Source organism: Polyergus mexicanus, unplaced genomic scaffold, assembly GCF_030449975.1.
Source record: "Polyergus mexicanus isolate NDT 795.1 unplaced genomic scaffold, iyPolMexi1.0 SCAF_12, whole genome shotgun sequence".
Taxonomy (NCBI): domain Eukaryota; kingdom Metazoa; phylum Arthropoda; class Insecta; order Hymenoptera; family Formicidae; genus Polyergus; species Polyergus mexicanus.
Window position 1 is genome coordinate 3,492,974 of NW_027223332.1, and position 26,833 is coordinate 3,519,806.

Here is a 26,833-nt window from a genome sequence, read left to right on the forward strand (position 1 = left end):
AACTCTCTGCGCATTACACGTATACGGTTTACGCTTGTGTACGTATCCCCTCCACACGCACTGGCAGCGGACATAAAACGCAAAACTTGCATCTATGGTTCCATACACAATAAAGGTTATGTTCCGATATTCACTGCCAGTATTGAAAATCTATAGTTTACGTCACGTAATCGTCTTTGTTTACATATTTAGCGATATGCAATGTAGTGCGGGGTGTTCTATTACAATAAAAAGATATCGAGAGAGGAAAAAGATAAAGACGCGCAGAGAAAAGGAAAGATTATCGATCAACGATTATTTGATCAACGTTCATACGTTACAAAAGTTGTAATATTTTTCGTCCATTAATATAAAGTTTTATCTCGGCAAGTATTAATAATATACATCTCTGATGGAAATTGAAATCCCAACACCAAGAAGGATTTATGCTGGGTGAATGAAAATTACACAGAACATGTTTGTTTACATAAGTATTTACTTTTATTCAATTTTTTAATTTTTTTTATTATATATATTATTTATTTATTTATATATATATTTATTATTATATATATATAGTATATATTATATATATGTATATAAAATAATAAAAATAAAATGTAATAAAAGTAAATACTTATATAAACAAACATTCTATGTTTTTTATTCGGGCAGCATAACTCCTTCTTAGTGTTGGGATTTCAATTTCCATCAGTTTATATTCATTTTCTCAACAAAATATTTAATACATATAAGATACATTCGAGAATCTTAGTATTAAAAAATAATAATTGCCTTTGATCTTCTAAACTTTGCAAGATACACCATTATGACTACGAGCAGATTCTCCATTATCACGTATTCAGTCCATCTCTATGCCTTTCCAACCCTACCAACTGGATGCTCATTGTTACGTGTGTGTACGTGTGCGTGTGCGTGTGCGTGTGCGTTATGTGTGCTAACTATGATTTATTTTTTATAATGAAAAGCACATTATGATAAACTTCCGAATAATCTAATATTAAATCAAATTGCGAATTTATAATTTCGATTAATATTAATTTATTAATTTTAAACGTGCGAGTCATTCAACGATAATACAATTCAGAAATAACATCGTATCGTGAGCGTAAAGTAACACGTGCAAATGAGCGGTATATAGTCTATATTTATGTAACCTGCGTGTTATTTGCAATCAGATCGCGCTTCTTGCATGTTCTTGAATGCAAACATCAGTTTTAATTAGCTTTGTCGTTTTCAAACGCTCACATTGCATTCCTTTTCGTTTCGCAAACAATCGCAACAATCTTCTATCAGTTTGGTAATATCTGCTTTATGAAAATTTTTCTTGAATTTTGAAATACATTTAAGAAAAATGCTTTTTCATTAAATTTAATTAGATTTATTAGTAATAATTTAAACATTAAGATAATTCAAGTAAAATTCGTAAAATTCAGAAAATAATACATTCAAGAATTAAAAATGTGATATTGATTTAATAAAGAATGCAATTTTTTCGAATGATTGAGCAGCTCATCATCGATTAATATTGATAAAAAATAATTAATAATATACGAATGCAAAATTCTTAACAAATTCAATACGATGCGAACAAGCCCTATGCTGACAAGCTTTATCACACAGCTGATTGTGACTGATACTTGATAATTACCATAGCGTTGCAACGGAAACCTCTAACCGGATTGCTCTCGGTGCTACGACACAAACGAAATTCTCCTTAACCAGTTCGTCAGAGCATTAATAGATAATCTCGCTATGTTGGAGAGCTCGATGACATTGATCAATTAAATGGTACGATGTCGCGTCCACGTCGTATCTCGTTAACGTCGCGTTTGTGCAAACGCAAGTTTGCATGTCAACCAATACGACAGCAGTTCAAAATGACAACCGATTCACCGATAGGATTGAATTTAAAATCGCGACTGTGTGTGTGTGTGTGTGTGTGTGGGGTTTGACCGCGAAAGACGTCGATGTCAGATTTTAACTCGATTTGTCTCAAATATTCAAGCGAGATTTTTTACTATTCTGTGCATCGCGTCTTCGTTCGATGGCGCTTTCACTGTTAATGTTGATAATTTCTCCATGTATTCAATGTACATTGGCACTATTTTTTCTAAAATTCACATTGCATTTATTCGCGTAAACGCGAACTCTATTAAAGAGTATTGTAAAGTAATCTTTGTTATAAACTATATAATTACATAAATTTTATTATATAGTATTTATAATATATAAAACACAAAAACATTATTTTCCGCAAACAATTTCTAAAAGATCTTTTTATACTCATTCTACGCTAGCATTGCCAAACGAAAAACTCATTAAATCAACAATATACATATTGTAACAGGTCCGCTTTCGCGAGCGTACGGATTAGCTCGGTTGGGATCAGGTCTCGAGAAAGGGGTGAGATACACGGTAGACGAGAATGTAACTTAGATTTATTCTGCCTCTATCGGCAGTGGTCACACTCTAGTTAAACTCCAGCGGAGCAGATGCACGGTAGTCGGCAATGCGCGAATGGTAAAGCGAGCGCGATGGTTGTTCGTTGCGTAGCGACAATTAATTGACGATGTTATAATCGGTGACAAATAGTTGTCGCGATAATTTCGAGATATCAAAAGTATATTATTATTAGTCGGCATCGGCGAACGGCAAGGCCGTGTTTATTTTGACGGCGCGCGAGGTACTTGTAATTCGGGCCGTAATAGCAGCCGTATCTCTGACCGTGTTCGGTTATCGCAATGCGTTTAAAAAGGGCACTAAGCGCCTCTGCCACTGCCCGGCTGGTGTTCGGGTGGCAGACTTCCGGCTGGTCGATTGCCGGGTAACAATGGGGGGTGCATTGTTACAATATAATGGATGTGTCTTCACGATTCGAGCATCGTAGTAGAATTATGCGCAGCGATTACAAGTGGAATTAATTCGTACATATCAGAACGAAATTACTTAATTAAGTGCTTCTCCTTGCACGTCCGCGTTTCAAATTTCTCACGTTAATACTCACGAAGACAATAATATTACTAGCGACAATGCCGCACAGCTGACCACGTAAGCGGAGGGTAGATACGTTTGAATGCGAAGATATTGACTGCGTTCGCAATATGCGTAGCACGAGAAACAACGTAGGTGCCTTAGGTTCCCAGCCCCTCCTCTCTATCATTCCTTGTGTGCCGAACCGCATCTCTGACATCTCGTCCTCGACCATTCTTTTTCTGTGCCCTTTCGACCCATCCGTCATCGCAACCTTGGAATATGATGCTTTAGCGTACTATACCCATGTTGTTTCGTGATAGGATCTTGATAGATGAGTGTATGAAGAGATCATGCCTTAGAAGAGAAAAGATGTTTTACCGCAGTCGCACTAAGAAACCGAAATGAGAAGAGCGCGATGGATGGATTAGGCTAGTTATATTGATTTTCCCCGTATTTTTCTATTGAACGTCGAAAATAAATGTTTAGAACGGCATTTAGGATGGATTTTTGTCACTTTCGATGATAACGATTTAATCCCATTTTGATTCTTTCAATAACAAATATCAAATAGATTCTCAAATAGATATTAAAAGATAATAAATACTAATAATTTTGCAGATTAATCTGAATTTTTTGAAGTTACATTTTTCATTTAAATATCAATCTATATATGATTATACTTTTAAAAAATTTTTGCATTAAACATATGTCTTTATAACCATTTTAATATTCTTTAAAATTTTTTTGTTTTGTTTTTAAATTTTTAAATCTCCTCCAAGATTTATATAGTTTCCTCCAGTGTTTTCCGCAAAATTCAACTTACTTCGCTCATTGCTATGCATTATTTGTAATTATATTGCTTATCATATTTTTACTTTAAACGATTGTTCGTGATATGAATTGTGTATTGATATAATAAAATAAATATATCTTATATATATGATATATACAGAGTGTCTCAAAGGTCAGATCAATGAAACTTCAGGATCTTATAGAAATTGAATTTGCAACAAAAAAGTTCCTATAAACATATGTCCGAGAAAATGCTTTATTAAAAAATTTATTTAAAAAAGCGATAATACAAAGGTTACATTAATGAGACTATTCAAAAAGACAACAAATTTATTAAAAATAAAAGAAAAATAATTTTTAACTAAATTATCAGATATATTCAAAATGATGTTCCTGTTCATTAATGCATTTTTAGCATCTACGCAATATTGATTTTTTTTTATTAGCTATAACTTTTTTTTATTAGCTATAACTTTTTAATGAACTGTTTCCAGACTTATGTTTATCAGAACTTTTTTATTCCATATTCAATTTCCTATAAAACCCTGAAGTTTCATTGACCTGACCTGGAACACCCGGTATATATATTCGATATACAGATGTTCCACCAAAATTGGCCACCCTTTTCCGGCTTTGGCCAACTTCGGAGTAAATATTATGATCAAATGACAACATAACATATGTCAATCTCCAATCTACGAGTCAGAAGCCAGAAGTTGGCCATAATGTAGGGCAGAAAGTGAAAAGATAGACGTCTCCCGCGATATCTCAAGTTGAAAAAACTCGTATAATATGTAAAATATTCACATTATATCATACATCGTTGTATTCGTTTCAAACAGCGTACAACTTTTATTAATATGTCGAAATATTTACATTATTATAAAAAAATTATGCGTACCTCTCCGTTCGTTAACACAGATAGCTTTTGGAAGCAATCATTATGCTCACAATAAAGTTCAGTTTGAACTTATTCAATTTAATATACAATATGTATATTTGTTATGGTCTATCTCGTTTAGTTTAAAAAATAAAAGGTGATTACCACTTTTGATAGGATACCCTATATATAATATATCTTATATAAATAATAATTTCATCATGAACGGCGATGCTTAATATAATTCATATTTCTGACAATCTTTTTTTAAAATTATTTACCCATGATTATCCTTAATTTTATAGGAGATTCTTATGCAAAAATAATAAATAACAAAAACTTGTTTTAAACATAAACTTGTTTTTACGATGTGAACGTGAGGAACAAGCGGGATAGTGTCCCGGAATGGCGTGCCGCGCGTGAAACTGGAAAAAATCGACCTGGCAATCTCTTTTTCCTTGCTTGTACCGCAGGAGGCAGCCAAACTATGTTACACGCAATTATTAACAAATCTCTCCGTTTTTATAGCTTTTATGCCTTTCGCCCTCCTCGCCCTATATCATCATGCCCCGTCATTTTCCTTTTGCTCGTTAAAACTTCGATAGCGAATTACATTGCTCCATCCGTGCAAATAGCGCGAGAAGAGTGAACTTTTTCAACCTGTTCTACGCGCTTTTCCCAGCATAAATGCAATCATTGTTTTGTAGAAAGCGACGATCGCGCGATCTTTTTTCCGCAAAAAGTTCCAGCGTTATTAATTTCTATCGATTCCAATAAACTCGATTTCCGCCGGGAATGGAAAACTAATTCGTAAATTCGTTTGCAATATTCTCGAACTATAAATAAATTTCGCATTTCTATTCACAATATTATGGAAATATTCTAATTATATTAAGCTTTAAATAATTTAAATAATATAATTAATATAAATAATAATGTAATATACTATAAATATTAATAATAATTACATAATAATAATAATAATAATAATAATAATAATAATAGTAATAATAATAGTAATAATAATAATAATAATAATAATAATAATAATAATAATAATAATAATAATAATAATAATAATAATAATAATAATAATATATCAAATAATTAATCTCTCTTCAGTCATTTATTTCGATTTTCAAAAAATCTCTGAATTCTTTTGCTTTTTCGAAAATTAACACTCCAAAGAAGATAGAAATGATCAATTTCCTAATTACTTTAATCGCATTGAACAGCACAAGTTTGGTGGATGTAAATTTTATATAACAAAATCCGCATGATGTATAAAATCGAGTACAAAAGTGAAACGAATCTCCCCTCATCATCTATAATTCCCAGAGCTTTCGCGGGAACATTACGTGAACATTCTCGTCCTCCTAATGGACGTAGGATCTGCGGTAACCGGCAATAACGCGGGTGTCTGTCGAATTCGCGCGGCTAATGGCGTTAAGGTTTATCCAGATGTTACAAAATCCTTAGAGCCCGAAATTGGCTTGATCATGTCGGATTGTGTTTTCGTGAAAGTGCGCTTAATCGCAAGATGCGATTGAGACCCGACTCTGTCAGTTTAAGTGGCTTTAGGGGGAAGTAAATGTGTTCAGTCTTAGCAAATAAAATGACTAAAGATTTGCAACTTTTTTTTACTGAAATTTTTTAATCCTTAAAATTGGTGTAAGAGAATGATGCATTTACCAGAGTAATACTTTATACATGCAATATCTTAAACCGAGCTATGCGATGTCATTATATAAATTAGAATAAAGAACTGTTTATTAAAATTATTAAGTAATATAACTCTTGTATTTCAACCCGGGTTTTTTCTGAAATTTAGTGTTAAATTATAGTAGTTAAATTATAAATCTTCACGCGGGCGCGCAGTAGACCTCACTAACAATATAACATTGTTATTTCAATCGGCGCAATTGTCGCTCACGTTTACAGCAAGGGACCGTGGGTGTTAATTATTTTCCTAGACTTGGTGTTGCGGAATATGTATTGTATAAATTCCCTGTAAAGAAAGGAGAGAGAAGGAGAAGGGGACATAAGGGTAAACAGAGTCCGGATTAAACGTCGCCCTGCAAAACATGACTATGTCCCCTTGGAGGAGAGATCGTGCGACATGCGCAGCCATGTGTTCTCGGCACAGTGACGTAAATCCTATCTACGGAGACGAGAGATATCCGCGGAAATTGTGACGATGGTGCATCACACTACACATTCTCAGCCCACGTTATATCTCTCACTCAACTTTTGTTACAGCGCGCGGATTTGGCATGAGAGTGGTGGGCGGCAAGACCGGATCGGATGGGCGCAGCTTCGCGTGCATCGTATGGACCGTGCCAGGTGGTCCTGCCGAAAAGGCCGGCTTGCAACAAGGCGACAAGGTACGTGCATACATGTTGATATTTTGTTCGCATAAATTCTGTATATGTAGAATATTATAATATAATTATCATATATATTTACATTTAGATTTTAAGAATAACCCTGGAAGAGTTGCCTACACAGTTGAAAAATTGGTTTCTTATTAAAAAATATGCCGATTAAAATTTTTTTGTTAAATATTTAACACATTTATGTGTTAATTTAATATATTGCTGTTGTATTGATTGAACTCAAATGTTAAATTACTAAAACAATTTTAAAAAAGTGTAAAAATAACACAATATGCACATACTTTTAATTTTACACAATAAATACGTTCCGTATTATTAGTGACAGGATTTATCTATTAAAAATTACAGAAAAAATATTAACTTTATTCTAGAATAAAAATGAGAGTGATTACGGATCGTCAATAAATGTTTTTCTAAGTTAATTTTATTATCAAAATATGTTGATATTACACAAAGTTTATTTTAAATTACTATAAAGTTTGCATTTATTTTGTGTTGAAATATTAACATAATATTAATGTCACCATAGTATCTAATATATCCATATTATGTTAAATTAACACATATATTTGTGTGGACCGTTTGGACATGCGATATGTTAAATTTAAGCTACATTTTCCAACCGTGTATCGTATCTAGATTCTCTATTGTCTCTCAGATTTAAACAAGTCATTTGTTATCATCTTTTCATTGTCCAATATATTTTTAATGCATTAAATATTTTAGAATAGCGTGTTTCATTTAATATTCAAATTCTTAAAGTATTATCTTTCATATTATTATTATGATATTGCATGCTATTATTTATAAAACAATGTGTAGTAAGAAATTTGAATGTATTAATTAGATGTACATACAAATATGTAAAGTTATCCATTTTTATTACCTTTATATAAAACATTAAACTTTTTTCTTTTAATCGATCAAATATTTGTTCGACAACATACAAGATTATGATAAATTACTGACGTTACTACGTTCCATTCCATTTAGAATGACGCGATACATATTACATTTTTAAAGTCGATAATTTTGTACGTATCGCTCCCGATGTTTCTAAAATTTAATGATTTTGTTATTTTTTTATTTTTTTAGACACATTTATGAAATGAGAGAAAACTCTACCGCGCGTCCAGCCAATTGTCGTATATGCAGAATAACACTCAAATAACATAAATAACATAAATATTCGATATACTTCGAAAGCAAATATAGTATGGCGACGAAAATATTTTCCTGTCACACGTTCATCGTTTTACCTATCGGACATTGTTATAAATGATAAAAGCATGTAAATATCGACAGTTTCTGACGTATCGATTTTAATTAAATTTAAAGTTGAAGTACTGACAGTCAAGCGAAAAGAGCCATTCCATTCGCTTACATATTCATGTTAACGTTAAAATTGATGAATTTTATTTAACATCATACAACCTGCATGCAACTATAAAAACTCATTATGCATTATTTGGGGCAACCAATTTTATAATAAAAATACTCTATATCCATATTTACAGTCTGGATTATTAATATATTTATATCCATCACGATGCAAAACGCAAACTTTGGGACAAATAAATTAAAATTAGCTATTTATTGAACATAAAACGAATATGAAGAGTGAAGAAAGAGAGAACATCAATTTAATATTTTTACACGTCATATTTACGCAATGCAAACTCGAAGCAAGACTTATATTCTTGGACTTATGTTTAAATGGTTTTAATAGCACGATACTCAGTCAAACATCAATCTGCGCAAAAATTACAGTCCCTTGGATTCTCGATCTTTTCCCTTTGAGTGTCATTGCGTACAAAGGGATACGATGTAGATAGGTAGGCGCCAATGATCGATTGATCGAGGAAGCAAGGAGACTCGTTCTCTCGCTCCTGTTTGCCGTCATTACATTTCCATAAAGAGCCCCCGATGACGATCGTTATCATCGGCGAGCTTTCCTCTCGCGCTCGGCGACAAGGTCTAATAAGGAATGTGCAGATATCGCACAATGGTCTGTATTCTTGTTACGTGCACATTATCCCTCGTAAGATATAAAAGAAGCGCGTTTGTCCCTCCTCATCTCCCATCTTTCATTTTTCTCATCTGTAACTGAATATCGAGTCAGGATTAAGAGAGAATTGTATGCCCTAAATTTCGCAAAACATGAAAATGGGATATGGTATACATCTTGACAAGCGTGATGTACTTGTTGTTCGCGCGTAACGAAAATTCATGACGCGGCGCGGCGTTTCCGTGTAAATTGAGTTTTGTTTAATCCGCTTACATACCGTCGCTTGTAAAATCGGAATGAGCAACAAACTCAACATCTATTCCTATTGATCTATTTATTACTATCCAACCTTTGGCTAGATCTCCGTTAGAATTGACTTCCGTTAATTTAGTATCTCCACTACAAGAAATCAAATTCAAATGTATGGTATATTAAGTGCTAATTTATTAATCAAATCGCGAATTTATTGCTTCTTTCAATTAAGAAAAAATTGATATTATATATATAAAGATGCAAATATTGATTTAACATTATGCTACGTTTTTCATTTTCAAATAACACTCGTAACGAATTAAACAAAATAAAAAACAAATATACCAGAATTAATTCCTAAGTAATTGCTCAAAGATAGTGCAAAGATAGATTTGAAAATATTTAATATTTATACACGCATACCAACATGCAATACTAAAATCATATAACAGTAAAATAGTCAAGAGTAAAATATTAATAATATCAAATTAATATCAAATTGTTTCCCAAATTAATTGCTACTAAAATATTCTTAATATTTATTGTTCGCAAAATAAGTTTAAAAAATAATAGAAAAGATCTACATTGCTACACGGAGAAAATTTTATATTAAATATTACTATAATGTCGTAGTAGCTGCGGACCATCAAGGAACTATAAGTTTAAATGTTATGTTCATTATTTTAAAAACAATAAAGCAACGCAATTTTTACACTGTCTCATAGTAAAAAGATTTATGTTACAAAACAAAAACTTGCTGGATAAAAATTAGTATTGCGAGAAAAGTAAAAAATATATATCGAATGAATTTTTACTGCACACCATAGTAAAAATAAACTATTCCCACTTTAGAATATGACTTGAGCGCCGGTTTCACAAAAATTACTTTATTTATATGACAAAAAGCAGTGTTGCCATAGTAAAAGTTACGTCGAAATCATGTAAACGTTTCAAATTCAGTAACTCGTTAAGGACTCGAAAAGAAGGGGAAAACGATAAGCATTGCTTGCAAGATCTTGTCGAGCGCACGAATTTTTATCGAACAGTTACGCAGTAACAGAAGCCAGAAGCATATACGCAGTAGGCTCAGTCATAAACGCCGCAGGCTCAGTCATAAATGCAAAACGATTTGCGCATCTCGGTAACTTTTCGGTCCAAAGCTTTCTTAATTGTTTCGCTATAAGTAGTGTCGTTATAAAAGTACTGTGAATAAAAGAAAGTGCTGTGAAGAAAGCGACAGAAAAAAAAACGTAAGTATTCGATTTACAATCATTATCATTATATTTATTTGTACTTTTCTAATTAACCTATTATTTTTCGAATGATGTATCTCATCTATCCATAATTAATATCTTTGAGTTGCTGTCAAATTAATTGATAAATTATATCGGAAAAAATATAAAACAGTTTGACAACAATATATACTTTTCTCATTTTGTCTGAATTGTAAAAATTGAGATTTAGCATTACAACATTTTACAATGATATACAATAAAGATTATAACTTTGCACCTACGAATTTTTACTATGGCAAATGATAAAACATGTTAGGTAAGTGTTAGTTTTAAATTTTACAATGTTGTATTATAATTTATTCTATAATGTCATGATGGTCCACCGATAATACAAAAAATAGTAAAATGTAATTTAAAATTGTATCATGAATTAATATAAAATTTTCTCCGTGTATAAAAATAAACTACGTTAATATAATTAAGAACTCCTTCTATTTTGGTTTTAATTATATTTTTCAAATTATTTGCTCTTAGTAACGTTAATATGCGGGTTCTAACTCAGATCCTTCAAGGTGGGGGGGGGGGGAATTTCGGTGGCAAGGGAGAATGACGTTACGCAGGCGCTGGGGATTTTGGTGGCGAGGAGGAATGACGTCACGCGGGCGGGGAATGCTTATCAATCGGCGCGGTGTATTACAAAGGCGGATGCCGATTGATACGGATGTTTAAATTTATAAACATTATAAACAAATGGCGTCTCGCACTATTGCACGTGCGACATTACTGAATTGAAAGATGATAAAGGCGTTGATAGGATTTTATATTAATATTAATATTAATTTTAAGGATAGGAAGTATAGACTGTGCATGGTGACGCAAGTTAGCCACCGATTGACACGGATGCTTGAATTTATAAGCCTTATAAAAAAATAGCGTCTCGTGCTATTGCACGTATAAGCCTTATAAACAAATATAAACAAATAGCGTCTCGCACTATTGCACGTGCGGCATTACTGAATTTAAAGATGATGAGGCAAGCGCCGATGTCCGGATGCTAGAATTCGCGTCGGAACATGTTTATCGATATATTTACAAAGACGAGTGTCGATATCTGAAATATAACCAAAATAGAACCATCGCGGTGTCCTGTATTACGCGGACCGATGCGACAGAATATTGTCGCCCGAGTTACTAGCGGGAACGTTTGACAGTCAAATAATTTAAACTGAGTAAAGTGCGAGCACAAATTAAAAAAAAATGCCATCGTTGATTGATGCTGTGTTGTGTCGGAGTCGCTGGAACGCGTCATGGTGGGCGCAGGATCTTACGATGGGGCTGTTGACAGCCCTGGTTTTCCAAAGAGTAAGTAATATCTTTTATTTTATATTACATTAATTATTTATAGTATATTTAATTAATTATTTATAGTATATATTATAATATATTATAATTTTGATTTATAGTACGATACTCTAAGAACGACATCGAGATCCCTGGATTTTTAAATTTTGAGATTTTTAAACATCGGCGATTTATAAGAATGGTGCGTCATGAGCACGAGATCCGCGAGGACGTATGGGAGGACAACTCCGATGGCCTCTATTTAGACATAAGACGTCTCTTTGGTCTCGAACGCTACGAAGAAGACGCGGTGGAAGAACCGTGGAACAAACCTCCAAGAGGCTGAAAAAGTAATTGTAAGTATTTATTTTTTTTAATTTTAATACGCTCAAACTAGATTAATATTTTAATAAGACTTGTATTCTTTTCTGTTTCAGATGAAGCGCGCAGCAAATTTTATATTATTTTTATTTTTTATACATCACTCACAAATTTTCATTATTTTCATTATTACTATTAGTATTATTTTCACATACACACACACACGCACGCACGTACGCGCGCACGCACACACGCTCTCGCGCACGCACACATTTATATGATACATACAATTTTTAAATAAATATTTTTTATTATTATAAAAAGAGTGTCAATTATTTCTGCGTCTCCACCATATTCTCTTGCGCTATTCTTTTTCTACTCGCAAGTACCCACGCGCTATCCCTCTCATACCCGTATGCTATCCTTGTCGCACAGTATTGCGTATGTCTTGTGCTATCCTTCTCGCACCGCCTTGCGAACGCCGTATCTGACACCGGCATCCGGCCTCATCCACGTGCATGCCTCGCGCTATCTTCCTCATACCCACCATCTTACGAACGCTATCCTTGTCGTACCAATTTACGAACGATATCCTTTTCACACAGCCTCGCGTACGCCTCGCGCTATACTTCTCCCACATACGTGCATGCGATTGCCTCGCGGTATTTCCCTTATACTCACCGTCTTACGAATGCTATCCTTGTTGCACCGACTTACGAACGATATCCTTCTCACATAGCCTCGCGTACGCCTCACGCTATCCTTCTCCCACACATTACGGCATCGTACCTTAAGATCGCGCGTGCGGTCTGTACGGCGGATATGCAAGGAAGAGAAGCGAAAGAAATACATAATCATTTTTTTTTCATTTTTTAACACATTTATTTATATAATATTATCATACATCATCTCGTCTCAAGGTTTCAGACAAAAGTTCATCCACAGCTAATAGTTCGCAATCTATGATAGATGTTTTATCATATACTTTGCGCAAGATTTTGATCGCAGAATCTCTTTCGGCGCCAAACATATTTGCAAACTCTGGACAAACTGATCGAAACTCTCATTTACGGTTTCTAAATTCTCATGCAGCTTCAAATATTTGTGATTAACACAGTGTTCGAGTTCGAATAAGAAAAATATAGTTGACTATTTCATGTAGAAGCAAGAATCGCGCAACGTAAATTTGACAACACTCGCATCATTTATTTTAACAATCTCAATTGTTAAATCGTTAATCCATATTGGTGTATGATTAGGTGTTTGTACAAGTCGTTCAATGTCCGTTCGTTTCAGCATTAGCGATTTTCATGTATCAATAGACAAGATTTGAATAGATTTGATTGCCTCAGTTATCGCCGAGATGCAATTCCACGTAAGATGTTATTCCAACGCTGATTCCAATATCCAAGTATTTATAAGCAGGGCGCGTCAAAGCAAATCTGCGTACCAAAATACGTGGTATATAACGAGGTTTACCGCATTTGAAAAAATACAATTAAATATGAAATAGCATGGAAAAAACTTATATGAAAAATATATAAAACATTTGTGATACTTACAAATCAAGTGGTTTCTTGTATTACGTCCAGACTCGGGAAAGAATGAGTCGACGGAAGGGCGTAACAACTATCTTTTATTATCCCGAAGTTTAAACGTCTCGTGGCGTTTGGAATCGGGTCGAACGAACTGACATGTCCGCAAAGCAGATAAACGACTGAGTCGCTATTAGATTGTTTTCGGAAGTTCGCTCTGCGGTCCCTTTTTGGTAAGAGAATTTAATCTCTTTTACGCGGGATGGGACCAAGTGCGACCTTTATCTAGGAACGAGTGGAGGATTAAAAAAAGGGTTACTTGATTTTAATTAACAAAGTTTAAATTTATTCATTTTAAAATTAATGATAGGTATACATGATTATAATAAAAAAAATATATATATAATGTGAGTGTGTACATGTGTGTGTGTGTTTAATTCGCGGGTGTTACATTAATACGGAGGGCATCAGTCAGAATGACGAGGGAAAGATTCTATCGTTAACATTTAAGTTCTGACTGGTTAATACAATATAAAAATATATTTGATTTAAAAAAAAATAAGATCAAAATCAATATGTATAAGTAAATAACCGTATACGTTAATAACGGTCGGAAGTATAAAATTGGTCGCTCGCATACGTGTTAGGTTAAAACTTTCTAAGATTTATCGCCGGAACGGGTTGATGATTTAAAAGAATAAGACATTCTTCGGAAAGTTTTGATTTAAAGAAGAAATAAGACAAAAGAAGGAAAAGAAAAATTATTCAATTAAACTTACTTTTTTAAATAGTGATTCAAAGATGGAGGGGTGATGAATTGGTACGGTGTTTCGCTCTGGGAGTGGTGCACTTGGACACAGTATAATTGGACACGGTGCAAATGGACACGTCACAAATGGACACGAGATTTTGCACACGGTTCAATTGGACACAGTGCATTTGGACACAGTAATTTTGGATACAGTAGCTTTTGGACACATAAGAAAATACGCATCGTTTACTTGGACACCGCTCAATTGGACACTGTTCATTTGGACACCGTTCGTTTGGACACAGAAAGATGCGCACCGTTCATTTGGACACCGTTCGTTTGGACACCGTTATTTGCCCACCGTTCGTTTGGACACCGTTCATTTGCCCACCGTTCGTTTGGACACCGTTCATTTGCCCACTGTTCGTTTGGACACCGTTCATTTGCCCACCGTTCGTTTGGACACCGTTCATTTGCCCACCGTTCGTTTGGACACCGTTTGTTTGGACACCAAAATTTGATTTAAATTATACGACGTAATCCACACCAAATTTTTGTTTTAAATAAGAAATAGGTTTGGGTTAGGTTATATCTTCCGGAAGTGGAGCCCCCCCGCATGGGGGGCGGAACCCACTGTATCCATGCATGACATCCAAATATGCGAAAGGCTAAACAAAGTGCTAAAAGCAATGTAAAATTAATGACATCAGTATCAGAGATATATAAGTATGAATATATTTTATTTTGACAGATATTATAACCTTCAAATGTATCTCCTTTTCACGATTGCATATTTTACATAGATTTACCAGTATAAAGTGTTATAAGAATACTGATTATATTTTCCCAAAATGATTTTTATTTCTCTCCATCTGTTACATATTCAAACAAACAGTGCGCATGTTTCTGTGTACAAATGAACGGTGTCCAAACGAACGGTGGGCAAATGAACGGTGTCCAAACGAACGGTGGGCAAATGAACGGTGTCCAAACGAACAGTGGGCAAATGAACGGTGTCCAAACGAACGGTGGGCAAATGAACGGTGTCCAAACGAACGGTGGGCAAATAACGGTGTCCAAACGAACGGTGTCCAAATGAACGGTGCGCATCTTTCTGTGTCCAAACGAACGGTGTCCAAATGAACAGTGTCCAATTGAGCGGTGTCCAAGTAAACGATGCGTATTTTCTTATGTGTCCAAAAGCTACTGTATCCAAAATTACTGTGTCCAAATGCACTGTGTCCAATTGAACCGTGTGCACAATCTCGTGTCCATTTGTAACGTGTCCATTTGCACCGTGTCCAATTGTACTGTGTCCAAGTGAAGGCCACTCTTTCGCTCTGTGTCTCATGTCGGCAGTCTGATGTTTGATTCGTGGTTGGCCTGGAGATGATACCAAGTAAGGACACTGGTGGCACAAGTGCCTAACTCGCAAATTACGGTGCAAAAGCACAGAGTAAGACTGCGTGAAGTTGAAGACGGGAAAAAAGTGTGTCAATGTCTCTTCGAATCCCCTTTTTATAATTCTCTTTTCGGGGTGTATTCTAATTTCTAAGAGTGGGAATCTTCCAAGATTTCAACAAATTAAAAATTGTGCCAGTGCCCCTATTAGGCGGGGTGTTTCTCCTACTTTTTGAATTTTTAGCATTAGAGCATTAGATATCTCTTGCGCACGTGATCTGATTAAAAACGTCTTACTTCGTTATGATTATTTTTATCAATATTAACGCAGCTGTGTTTACTGAATATTTTGTCACAGAAGTTTCGTCATTATTGATTTAGTTATGTTTGTCAGATATTTTCTTAGAAGGAATTTTATTATCTTTATGATATCAATTTATTCTTCCGCTGGAAAATTCTATTTCGAGGGTATCTACTGATTTTTTATTTACTTTTAGGCGACCGGCGCGGTTTCGTCACTGGTCTCTCGCGTCTTTCCCACGGTTGCTCATAGATATTGATATTGACAAGTAACTAAATGTTTAAAGAAATGCGTGGCGCAAGATGCTCTATTTACCGAACGACTCATTTTTATCACCGATCGATTATCGTTGCCGCAACGTTGCGGAAGGAAGGAATTGTGGAGTCGCCAGGACGTAACACTTGTATGACTTAATTTCATCTCGTGAAATTATTCATGTAATTCATGCTTTTGCAACCGTTGCTGGTGCTTCCTTCAGTGGAGTACATTTTGTCTTTTTGTTGTGAAAAGTGGATAATTCTCAAGCAAATCCACCAGCCATTTTCGTTTCTGGCATCCCTTGACGTACATGAGAGTCGACGTCTCGTCATCCTCTTCTGTACCAAGCACGGCCAATGTAATCAAGCGTTTAGCCATGCCTTACGGCACATTTTCGTCGTAGTCCGTGGTGATTCGCGATCAGCCAGGAAGCGCATGACTTGTCGGATTTTATGAGGAAATTCCATGGTAGGGATTATGTAAAAATATAATGCGCGAGAACGGTCTCCTTTTTCAGCACCGCCACCTCCTTTACGACAAATTTCATCCCAACAAAGAATCCTTGCAGGTCCATGAACGTTGGTACATAATGGTCGGACATAACGTTTTCTATATCAGCATGTTGAGAGGACTGCGATTGATCCTGATGCATTATAAATTTTATATCGTCTCATTCCCCCATACTTAGGTGATTTTGCGCACAACGTTGGTCAACGGATTGTACCGAATCACGTATATGATGAGACAGTACGCAGTGGTATTCGGCGGCACGTTCTTCTTACACTCGAATTCCAACATCTACAGTTGCGCTCTTGACCGATTTGTTTTGTCGAGAGCAATCGATGATCACGAACGGACCGTTACGTAAAAACTGCGTACAATGAGACTCGACTCGAGATACTCGTATCCGTAATAATTCTTGCAGAAACGCTGATACGTGTCGTACAGAATCGATCATCTGTTTTTATCGAAATCCAGATTCATATCGTCGCACGGATAACATTCCGACTTCAGGTAGAGTTTCACGTTGGTCAATTTGCAGTCGTCGAATCGACTTGTATCCTCGAATATGACGTTCTTCCGGCCTGTTTGCAGAATGAAAACGTATCGCGGCTTCTCCAACTGAGTCGCGGTCTTAATGGACCACGAATGTTTGGTTGTATGCTGCAATAGCGGAAATTCGTATAGATCCCAAGAGCGAAAACCCATGCTGAGGTATTGTCCGCTTTCCAAGGCGCGCAGCATCGACAGCTTGTTAATCTTGTTCAATACGACGTGTGGCATTCGCTATTGTATCTTGAATATATCGATCACAGGCTCCAATGCCAAATTTACAACCAGACAATTGTTGTCATTGCGCGATCGTATTAAGATCAATTCGTGACGAGCGTTAATCACCACACGTCTGTAATTTTCGCAAAATCCCAATAACATGTAAAGCGGTACGCAAAAATTAAAGTATCCATTCGTATTAGTCTGCGCATTCCAGCCGGCGTTCCTCATAATCACGGTTCTATTGGATGATATCGTTATATAGTTCTTGAGTGTGCTGGTTATTCCTACATTTCTGCTACGATCAATCTTCACACCGTTGAGTTCGTATCGAATCTCATCGAATATGAACGTAACGCAATTATTTCCCAGTACCACATCAAACCCTTCAGCTGATTTGTTTATCTTTAGTTTTCCCTCAATATATAGAAAACTCTCATACGGCAAAGTATACAGATCCTGTTGTAGTATGGGTATTCATATCTCGTCGCTGTGCTCAAATGTTGTATTGATGTACGAGTTGTATGTGTGTGTCTCCGATGTTAAGGATATCGGTCATGTTTTCTCAGATATTTCGTACCGCGAATCCCAAAGATTGTAAAAATTCAATGTTCGAAGCGTTGGGTTTCTTTTTCTGGGTGCAACCGGATGATTGGATATTAGCGAATGTTGATGTTGTTATCGCTGACCTCGCGTTATCTCTCGCGTCTTTCGCTCCGCTCAATACGAACATCTCATGTATCGCATGCTAATTTTGTCGCCGTCGTACGTGCAATCTGATGACGATCTCTTTTCCTTGAAAATCGAGCAATTGTCCGTTTTGATGCGCAACGCATATCGTTAGATCCGTAATGCTCCGGGCGATGATCGGCAGGTAAATGATCTGCGCCGGCGTTTCCAATATCTTATATCCTGGCGGCACGCTCAGTGAAAATTCGTATCGTATGAACGCATTTGCTGTTGCTGTACGCACCAGCGATCACGTTACCCTCTACGCGGATAATGTTTACGTTGATGATATTAATCGGTATGTCCGATTGGTGCCATTGTCCCGGTTGTAATATATGCTTCGACGAGAATCCCAGCAGTGATCCAATGTTGTTGGGTTTGTTAAAGTTTATTCTGAAAGCGCACTTGATCTCGCTATTCATCGTATTGTAATTAGCACGGAGCATTATTGGATATTCTACAGCCTCGTCTTCGTCACCGTTCGCTCGAACGGTCTACGCTCGCAATATCACCGCGTTTGTCGACATGATTGCCAGAGTGAACTAAATGTCGCGGGCTTTCCCGAGAAATTGCACGTTTCAAAAACTCGTGTATGGCGTGTATCTCGTACAATTCCTCGGGAATCATAATTTCCGTGTCATCTTCATCGAAATAAAATTTATTATTCGAAGAATTCACGTTCGGCATCGTATGATATGTCTCAAAATTTGTTAGACCGAGCTCGTAATCACCAACGCTCAAATCTATGGCTGGATGGTTGTGTGCCGCGAGGACGCTACTCTTCCCGGTTAGCGTGAATGTCATAGACATGTCGGCAAAACTGTTTAACGAATACTGAGTCTTAACGGCGCATCGTCAGGCTTTAAATTCACACCGATCGTCGTCGACCGTTCGGAGAAACCGCAGACACAATTGTCCGCAGATGCTTTGATCATAAGTTTGAAAGGATGTACGATTGTAATCGATTTTTGTCACGTTCCGTCCGAAATATCTCACCAATTTATTCGGCGGTCGAAGATTACCAAAACCGTTGAAATATATAGTGCTATTTTCCCTCTTTGCGTACGCAGAGTACCCAATAAATATCTGGTCTTGGTGTTATCTAAATTCACGATGCCGCTCTTGTTTCGATATATACCACCGATCGGTAACGAGTCACGCATGAAAACACCTCTAAAGTATAGTATCGCATACGTTTTGCCAGTTGTTCTAATTGTATGTTTGTTGTCACACCTGTGGGCATTTTTAGCATCTTTTCAACGTTTTTTTTTCTTCGTTGCCACTCCTTGTCTACATGTGTACGGACCAAAATACTATCCCTGTCCGTATTTGTACGGAGCGAGATAAAGTCCGCGACCTTCCATCGCGCGATTGTGACGTTGCAGCTTCTCCCACTGACGCCGCGCGGCTTTGCTGTTGTTCACCGCTATGGCCACGCCAACCGCTCTACCGATCAAGGATCCGAGCGCGCCCAATATTGGTAGAATCGACAATACATTGCCTCGTTTCGCTGTCGGAAGTATCCGTTTTTTTTCGTTAACTTTTTCCGCGTTGTCCTCATCTTCGTCTTCGTCTTCGTCTTTGTCTTCATCTTCATACCCATACCGATCTTTGTTTTGACTTTCATCGCTGCCCAGACAGCTGTGGCTGCGGCTCTCTCACCGAGAGTCGAATCTTTCGCGACGATGCGAGTTCGCGCTTTCTCGGCGAATATCCTGTCAGCCGCGTGTCTCTCGGTGAGATCGGTGCTCCGAAAATACACTGTATCGTGCTCGCGGCAGGCCATGTCCAATAGATTTATACCCGATCGTCTTTGGCTAATCGCTTCTGTAGCCGCGTGCCCAGGCCGCAAAACCATAGCCGGGAATATGTAACTCGAAAGGAAGAGTGTTTATCGTGCGATTTAATAGGCCTCTACCTATTTTCGTTGACATTTGCCGCAATCTTTTATCAACGGTGCTGGACCATCGATGTGCGTTCGCTGCCACGGTTGATTGTAATGTTCGTAACAGCGACGATATTGTTAAACCTTTAAATTCGCCTTTATATGTTCCGGAAGCTTGTCCCAAAGGTAGTGGACGTGATCGCCGTGATTCGCAGCAGAACGACTTTCGGCACAAATTGTAACTGTTCGGCGCTCAAATCGCAAATATCGGAAGGTCTCGACAGCAGGACGAACATTTTTGTTACTGAGTGATTTGCAGTTCCGCGCACCTATAAATAGGCGTTCGATCCAGCATTCCTCAGTCGACAGTGTGAAAATGAGATTTGTGCGACAACCTTTGGCGATTCGCGATGTGACAAATTGCGACGACAGATTACAATCGATAGGGGACAACGTAGAAGTGCGCAAGCATGGTACGATGCTACCGACTACTATACGCGCGATTGTTTACGGTCCCTCGAATTGCGGTAAAACCAACGTTCTGATAAGCCTGTTGGAAAGCTCGCACGGTGTACGTTTTGAAAACGTGTACGTGTACTTGAAGTCGTTGCAACAGCTGAAATATCGATATCTAGAGAATTTATTGACATCAATCGACGAAATCGGCTACTTCACGTTCTCCAACAACAGTGACGTCATTCCGCCAAGCGAGGCGCGTCCAAACTTGATCTTCGTGTTCGATGACGTGGCATGCGATAAGCAGAATGGTGTGAAAGAGTACTTCTCAATGGGCCAACACTCGAGTGTCAACTGCTTTTATCTCCGTCAGACGTACGCAAGAATACCTAAACATCTAACACGCGACAACGCGAACCTGCTGATCTTCAAACAGGATCCTCAAACAGGATGGAACATTAACGAAACGCCAACGAACGACAATAGACGACAAACGGTTCATAGACGGCTACGGACGGTTCACAAACTGCTACAAACGGCTGACAGACGAACGAACGGTTTGGGAACGGCTATCGGACGGTTATCTAATGGCTCAGGAACGGCTGCAAACGAATCTGGAACGGCTACCAAACGGGTCAGGAACGGCTACAAACGGCCATCGAATGGCAACGAAATAAACGGTTATTGAATGGTTAAAAAAAAGTTAAAGGTATAAATCATAATGTAATTTCTTTGCACATATTATTACGCGCCGATCAGTCGCACCGCTAAAAACATGACATCGTTAAAATCCGATGGACGTAAAAATATCGAGAAGCTACGACTCGTCGATGAGCTGCATGGGATCGTCCCGATTGCGCACATTACTGATCGGACACGACAATATTTCCCGATCGGACACAAACCCGATCGGACACATGTCCGATCGGACACAGTCCTGATCGGACACTGGCTCGATCGGACACAGACCCAATCGGACACAATTCCGATCAGACACATATGGTTGCAATCGGACACAGGTCCGATCAGACACAACCAATCGGACACAATTTCGATCAGACACATATGGTTGCAATCGGACATAGGCCCGATCGGACACAGGCCCGATCAGACACAGACCCAATCGGACACAATTCCGATCGGACACATATGGTTGCAATCGGACACAGGCTCGATCGGATACAGTATATCAGAAATATATAGGTTTGGGTTAGGTTATATCTTTCAGAAGTGGAGCCCCTTCGTAGGGGGGGGGGCGAAACATACTGCCTGCACGCACTTTTTAATGCGTGGTAAGGTTCCACATACGTTTACAACTTTCCACGCAAAGCGAGGTTCAACGCGAACCTATGTGTCTAGTTTTGTGATAATGGAGCCCCCACCGTAGGGGGGGGGGGCGGAACCCACTGTGTTCACGCATACATTTTCCCATCCACACAATGATTATAGGATGGACCTAGCTTCGCGATGAGGACTGTGTCCGATTGGAACTGTGTCCGATTGAGCCTGTGTCCGATCGAGCCTATGTCCGATCGGGCCTGTGTCCGATCGGGTCTGTGTCCGATTGGGAAATATTGTCGTGTCCGATCGGTAATGTGCGCAATCGAGACTCACTCAACTGCATGCTCCGGCAAAAAAAAATTTTTTCCAAAGACGCGTCATAGTGCGGGGTTACGACCACCTGTGACAAGCTGACATCGTCAAGATGTGTTCTTACTCTCGTTTCAACAGAGGTTACATACATTACATACTCACCGTCATCGATGTGTTGAGCAAGTACGCGTGGGCCGTACCACTCAAGAGTAAAGGCGGAAGCGAGACGGCTGACGCTATCGAGGAAATAATTCGAGATAGCGAGAGGCGTCCGAAAAATATGCAAACCGATATGGGGAAGGAATTTTACAACGCCGACGTGTAACGTTTCGTGAGAAAACACGACATCAATCATTATTTCACATATTCGGTGTTGAAGGCATCGATCGTCGAACGATTCAATTGCATGTTAAAGAATGACATGTGGAAGATGTTTACGCTCAACGAATTTATAAGTAGATCGACGTTATCCCCGCGATCGCCGAAAGACTCTTGGCTACTGTGTACAGCGCGATAAAAATCGCGGGTCCGGTGAAGTTCAAAGTGATCCGGTACGCGTTAGCAAGTACAAAACGATCTTCGAGAAGGGTTATACGTCAAATTGGACTACCGAAGTGTTTAAAATTGATAAAAAGGAGCGTACTAATCCCGTAACCTATTTACTCGAGGTCTAAAAAATCTGTCGCTGGGGCATTCTACGAGTACGAGTTATTTATCCGTCGCACGACTTATCCGGACGTGTATCTCGTGGAGAAAGTACTGCGCAGAAAGGGTAACGAGGTTTATGTGAAATGGCTGGAATTCGATAGACAATTCTTGGATACACAAGGACAATGTGGTTCAATTCGTACAAACTGTATTTTATTTTTAACAAATGAAAAATATGAAATACATATAAAGTATCAGAAATATGTAAAAAATATAAAAATAAAATATATGCAAGATATATACAGCATATAAAATATGAAATATGAAAAGAAAAAAAAGATAGAAATATATTTCTTTTGTTTTCCTCATATATACATACATACCAATACATACATACATACATACATACATACATACATACATACATAAATATATACATACATACATTACGCCACGCCGCGTCGCGCCGCGCCGCGCCACGCCACGCCACGTCACGTCACGTCACGTCACATTACGTTACATTGTAAGGGTATCCGGTAATCAGATATGACGTATCGCTTGTCGTCGTACGGAGTTAGGACGATTTTTGTCTCGCTGATTGTGTACACTTCGTGCATTTTTGATCTTATGCAGGACTGCTGTCGAGTCATTTCAATTTCATCGTGTAGACACCGCGTGTAATCGTCGAACGTTATTATTCTCGCTACAACATTACTCTTGACTTTAACCTTTTTTGTATTCTTTTTACTATCTACTCGCAACGTGTACATTTTTGCTCTAAGCCCGATGAATTCAGTAATGATTGCACCGTTATTCTCATCCTTCATCAAGCCCGGCATTTTCTTGTTCTCGTATACCGTACGCATTGTTAGCCGGATAATCGCTTATGTCGAATCTCGTGATTATATTCTTGTACATATCCTTGCACTCGATGTGATAAATCAAACTGTCTGTATCGGTGTAAACGACTTTACATTTCTCTCGATATAACGGTACCATGCAATCGTGATGAAATTTGTACAAACACGTTTTAGAAATGTCGAGGATGCACATACCGACATAGATCGGTTTATTGAATTTCACCTCAAGTTTGCGCAATTCGACAGCGACCAAATTTTCCGAAAAGACACTCCTGCTGTGAAAATTTGGTTTCGCGATCATCGCCTCCACGCTGTATCGTCCGTTTCACTTTGTTAATAATTTTACATCGATGTGATTGCGTATGTTTTTCATAGTTTTACCGAATATGTTCATTAATTTATTTAAATTTTTCTGAAAACCGTTTGTCGCGAGTGTTTTAACCCAGGTGTTGAGTTCGATGTAATCGCGGCGCCATGCGGATTGAGCGAATTGCAATACGCGATGTATCTTTGCGACGCGAAGGCCGTGACGCGTGCACTATTGCAGATTGCGATAGTATATGACGTAACGCTTCTTATTGTACATTGTCGCGAGAAGGTTGTTCTGCCGCTTGCCGGGCGGCTTATCGCGCGTCGGATAGAACGGTAGGTCAGCGTGCGCATTGTGAAGATGTTGCGGATACTCCAGCTCGACCTCAAGAATATAACTTGTGGGTGAATCCGAAGCGATCGCGCTAACGTCAAAGTTAGAAATGTCGTCGACCTATTGAAATTCGGCATATGGTAACGGTTGACACATCGCCCAACCGTTGTTTACATCGAAATATATCATGTACGACGATGGTTTCGATGGGTCGTAAAATGGCCCATGTACTTGTTATACGCTCGCGCGTATCTACCGGAGTATTGGCTCAGGCTACCGCGTATTCCCCGTTCGATAAACATAACCATAGCGATTTTAGTAAGTAATTCGAACGTAATATTTGTATGTTTTAGCATGGCGTCCCACGTGTATCCGCAAAGAGTATAGTAATACGCGGGGTCGAGCTCATAATTTTCGATACATTTGTCGCGAAAATTTTCAAAAACATCGGCCAATAATAAGACATACGTTTTTAAATACAAGTTGCTATATTCGCCTAGCGTTTGAGAAACCGTTTCCAGACGTTTTCGGCGTGCGCGTAATCACTCTCGGATACAGTGTCGCCGGTCAAGGAACTGTAAAATGATTCGCGCGGTGGTAAACACATATCGAGCAACCTATCGACACAGTCAATGTATTCATATAGAAAGATGTCTTTTCGCGTCAATAAATTGAACTCTTCAATCGATAAATTTTGAAATTTTGATTTTAAAATTTGGAATTTATCATTATTTAGAAACGATGCCAATTTTTCGAGACTAGTACTGAGAAATTCGTACGAATCGATGAACCGTAACTTTATATCGCTTCGCGAATCTGGTTTTTCGGCGGTATCTTTAACGTGTTTTGTGACTAAAATATACTTTTCTTTCGTTATCGGTAGTACGTTGATCGAGCCTTCGAATGCGGTAGCTATTTCCTCGATAATAAAATGTGAATCTCCTAATGATGATAAAATGGAAGCTCCTTTCTGTTATAGTTGTTGAACGCGAGCCACTTGTCTTTATCGCTCGGTAATCGGATGGCGCACTCATTCATTTCTTGGCAGTCTACAGTGTGCGACTGCAACTTGTCGTCCGATTCATAATAGTGTAAACATCTGTAAAAAAATAGAAATAATTAATTTTTTTTTGTATATTTTGTATTTTATATTGCATTTTTATTGAATATATGTTCTGATCGCAGATATATTGTCTTTGTTTGCCACAACTCAATTGTGAGCTCACGAACCGAGATAAATTCTTGATCCAAATGTTCGACGTCTTGCGAATCTTGCACGTACAGCAAGTTGACGTGTCTGTCCTTCTTTCGCGTCGAAAGACGTATCGGGACAATGTTATTCTCTTTCTCAATGTAGTATATATTTATCAAGATATTATTGGCAAGTTTGAATTTTTTTATCTGATTAACAATCGCTGGAAACTCAATGTCCTGGAGATTCAACACTGTTATGTAATGCGGGTATGAAGATTCCCGATCCGCGTTTCTTTCGGCTGGATACAAAGCAGCGACCACCTCCTATGCAAAACACGCATTGTCTTTGGATTGCACATTTATCACCGCTCTTTCCATAATTATTTTTCGCGATAATTTAATATGGCACGCCGCGTGTATTGGATTATATTTATTTATATTTACAGTTAAATCGAGGATTCGCGACAAAGCCCATCCGCTATCGCATTCTTGAAATTTTTCTAGCGAGGCAAGTGGATTCGACGACGTGTTGCTTGTACCACTCGTGTAAATCGGACGTGCAAAAGAGTTCATAGTTTCTGGTATTGATACTCTTATTGGCGCTCTTATCACCCGACACGAATTCACCGTTGAAGACAGTATTCACTTTCACTTTCACGTTAAAGTGTCTTTCTATAACTTTTTGTATGTGTTCGAGCACAATGTCTTTGGCGTCCTCGAGAAATTGTCGCAATTCGATATAGTCTGCGTTAATCACCGCACCGATCAGTATACGGTTTTCGAACACGGTATCGATCTCTCGCCAAACGAGTCTTTCTGCGTTATTGTCACCACTGTAATCACCACCGCTATGTATAAACCGTATCTCTAATCAAGTCCTCGCACCCTCGATTCGCGCGATTCTAGCCACCAAAGATTGTCGAACTCCGATCGAGAGTCACGGACGCTTGACACGGTTGCGTTCTTCGATCTGTTTGATAAATTCCTCGCATCGCTGTGTCCACGCGAAATACTCGCCCAGAATAGCGACTTGATGTGACAGCTCCAACAGGTCGCGTTCGGTTTGCTTGGTGTTTTTCATTTTTTAAAACTATTTTTTCATACTT

At 37.9% G+C, this 26,833-nt stretch overlaps 1 protein-coding gene across 5 annotated transcripts in view; it reads left to right on the forward strand.

Annotated features, from left to right (window-relative positions):
* Nucleotides 1-26,833, forward strand: part of Fife (regulating synaptic membrane exocytosis protein fife) — a 281,898-nt gene that overhangs the window by 160,979 nt on the left and 94,086 nt on the right. For all 5 annotated transcript variants that reach the window (XM_070304866.1, XM_070304868.1, XM_070304869.1 and 2 more), the window contains exon 12: nt 6,908-7,032. In XM_070304866.1, the coding sequence (XP_070160967.1) occupies nt 6,908-7,032 (125 nt within the window). The remainder of the gene's footprint in view (nt 1-6,907; nt 7,033-26,833) is intronic.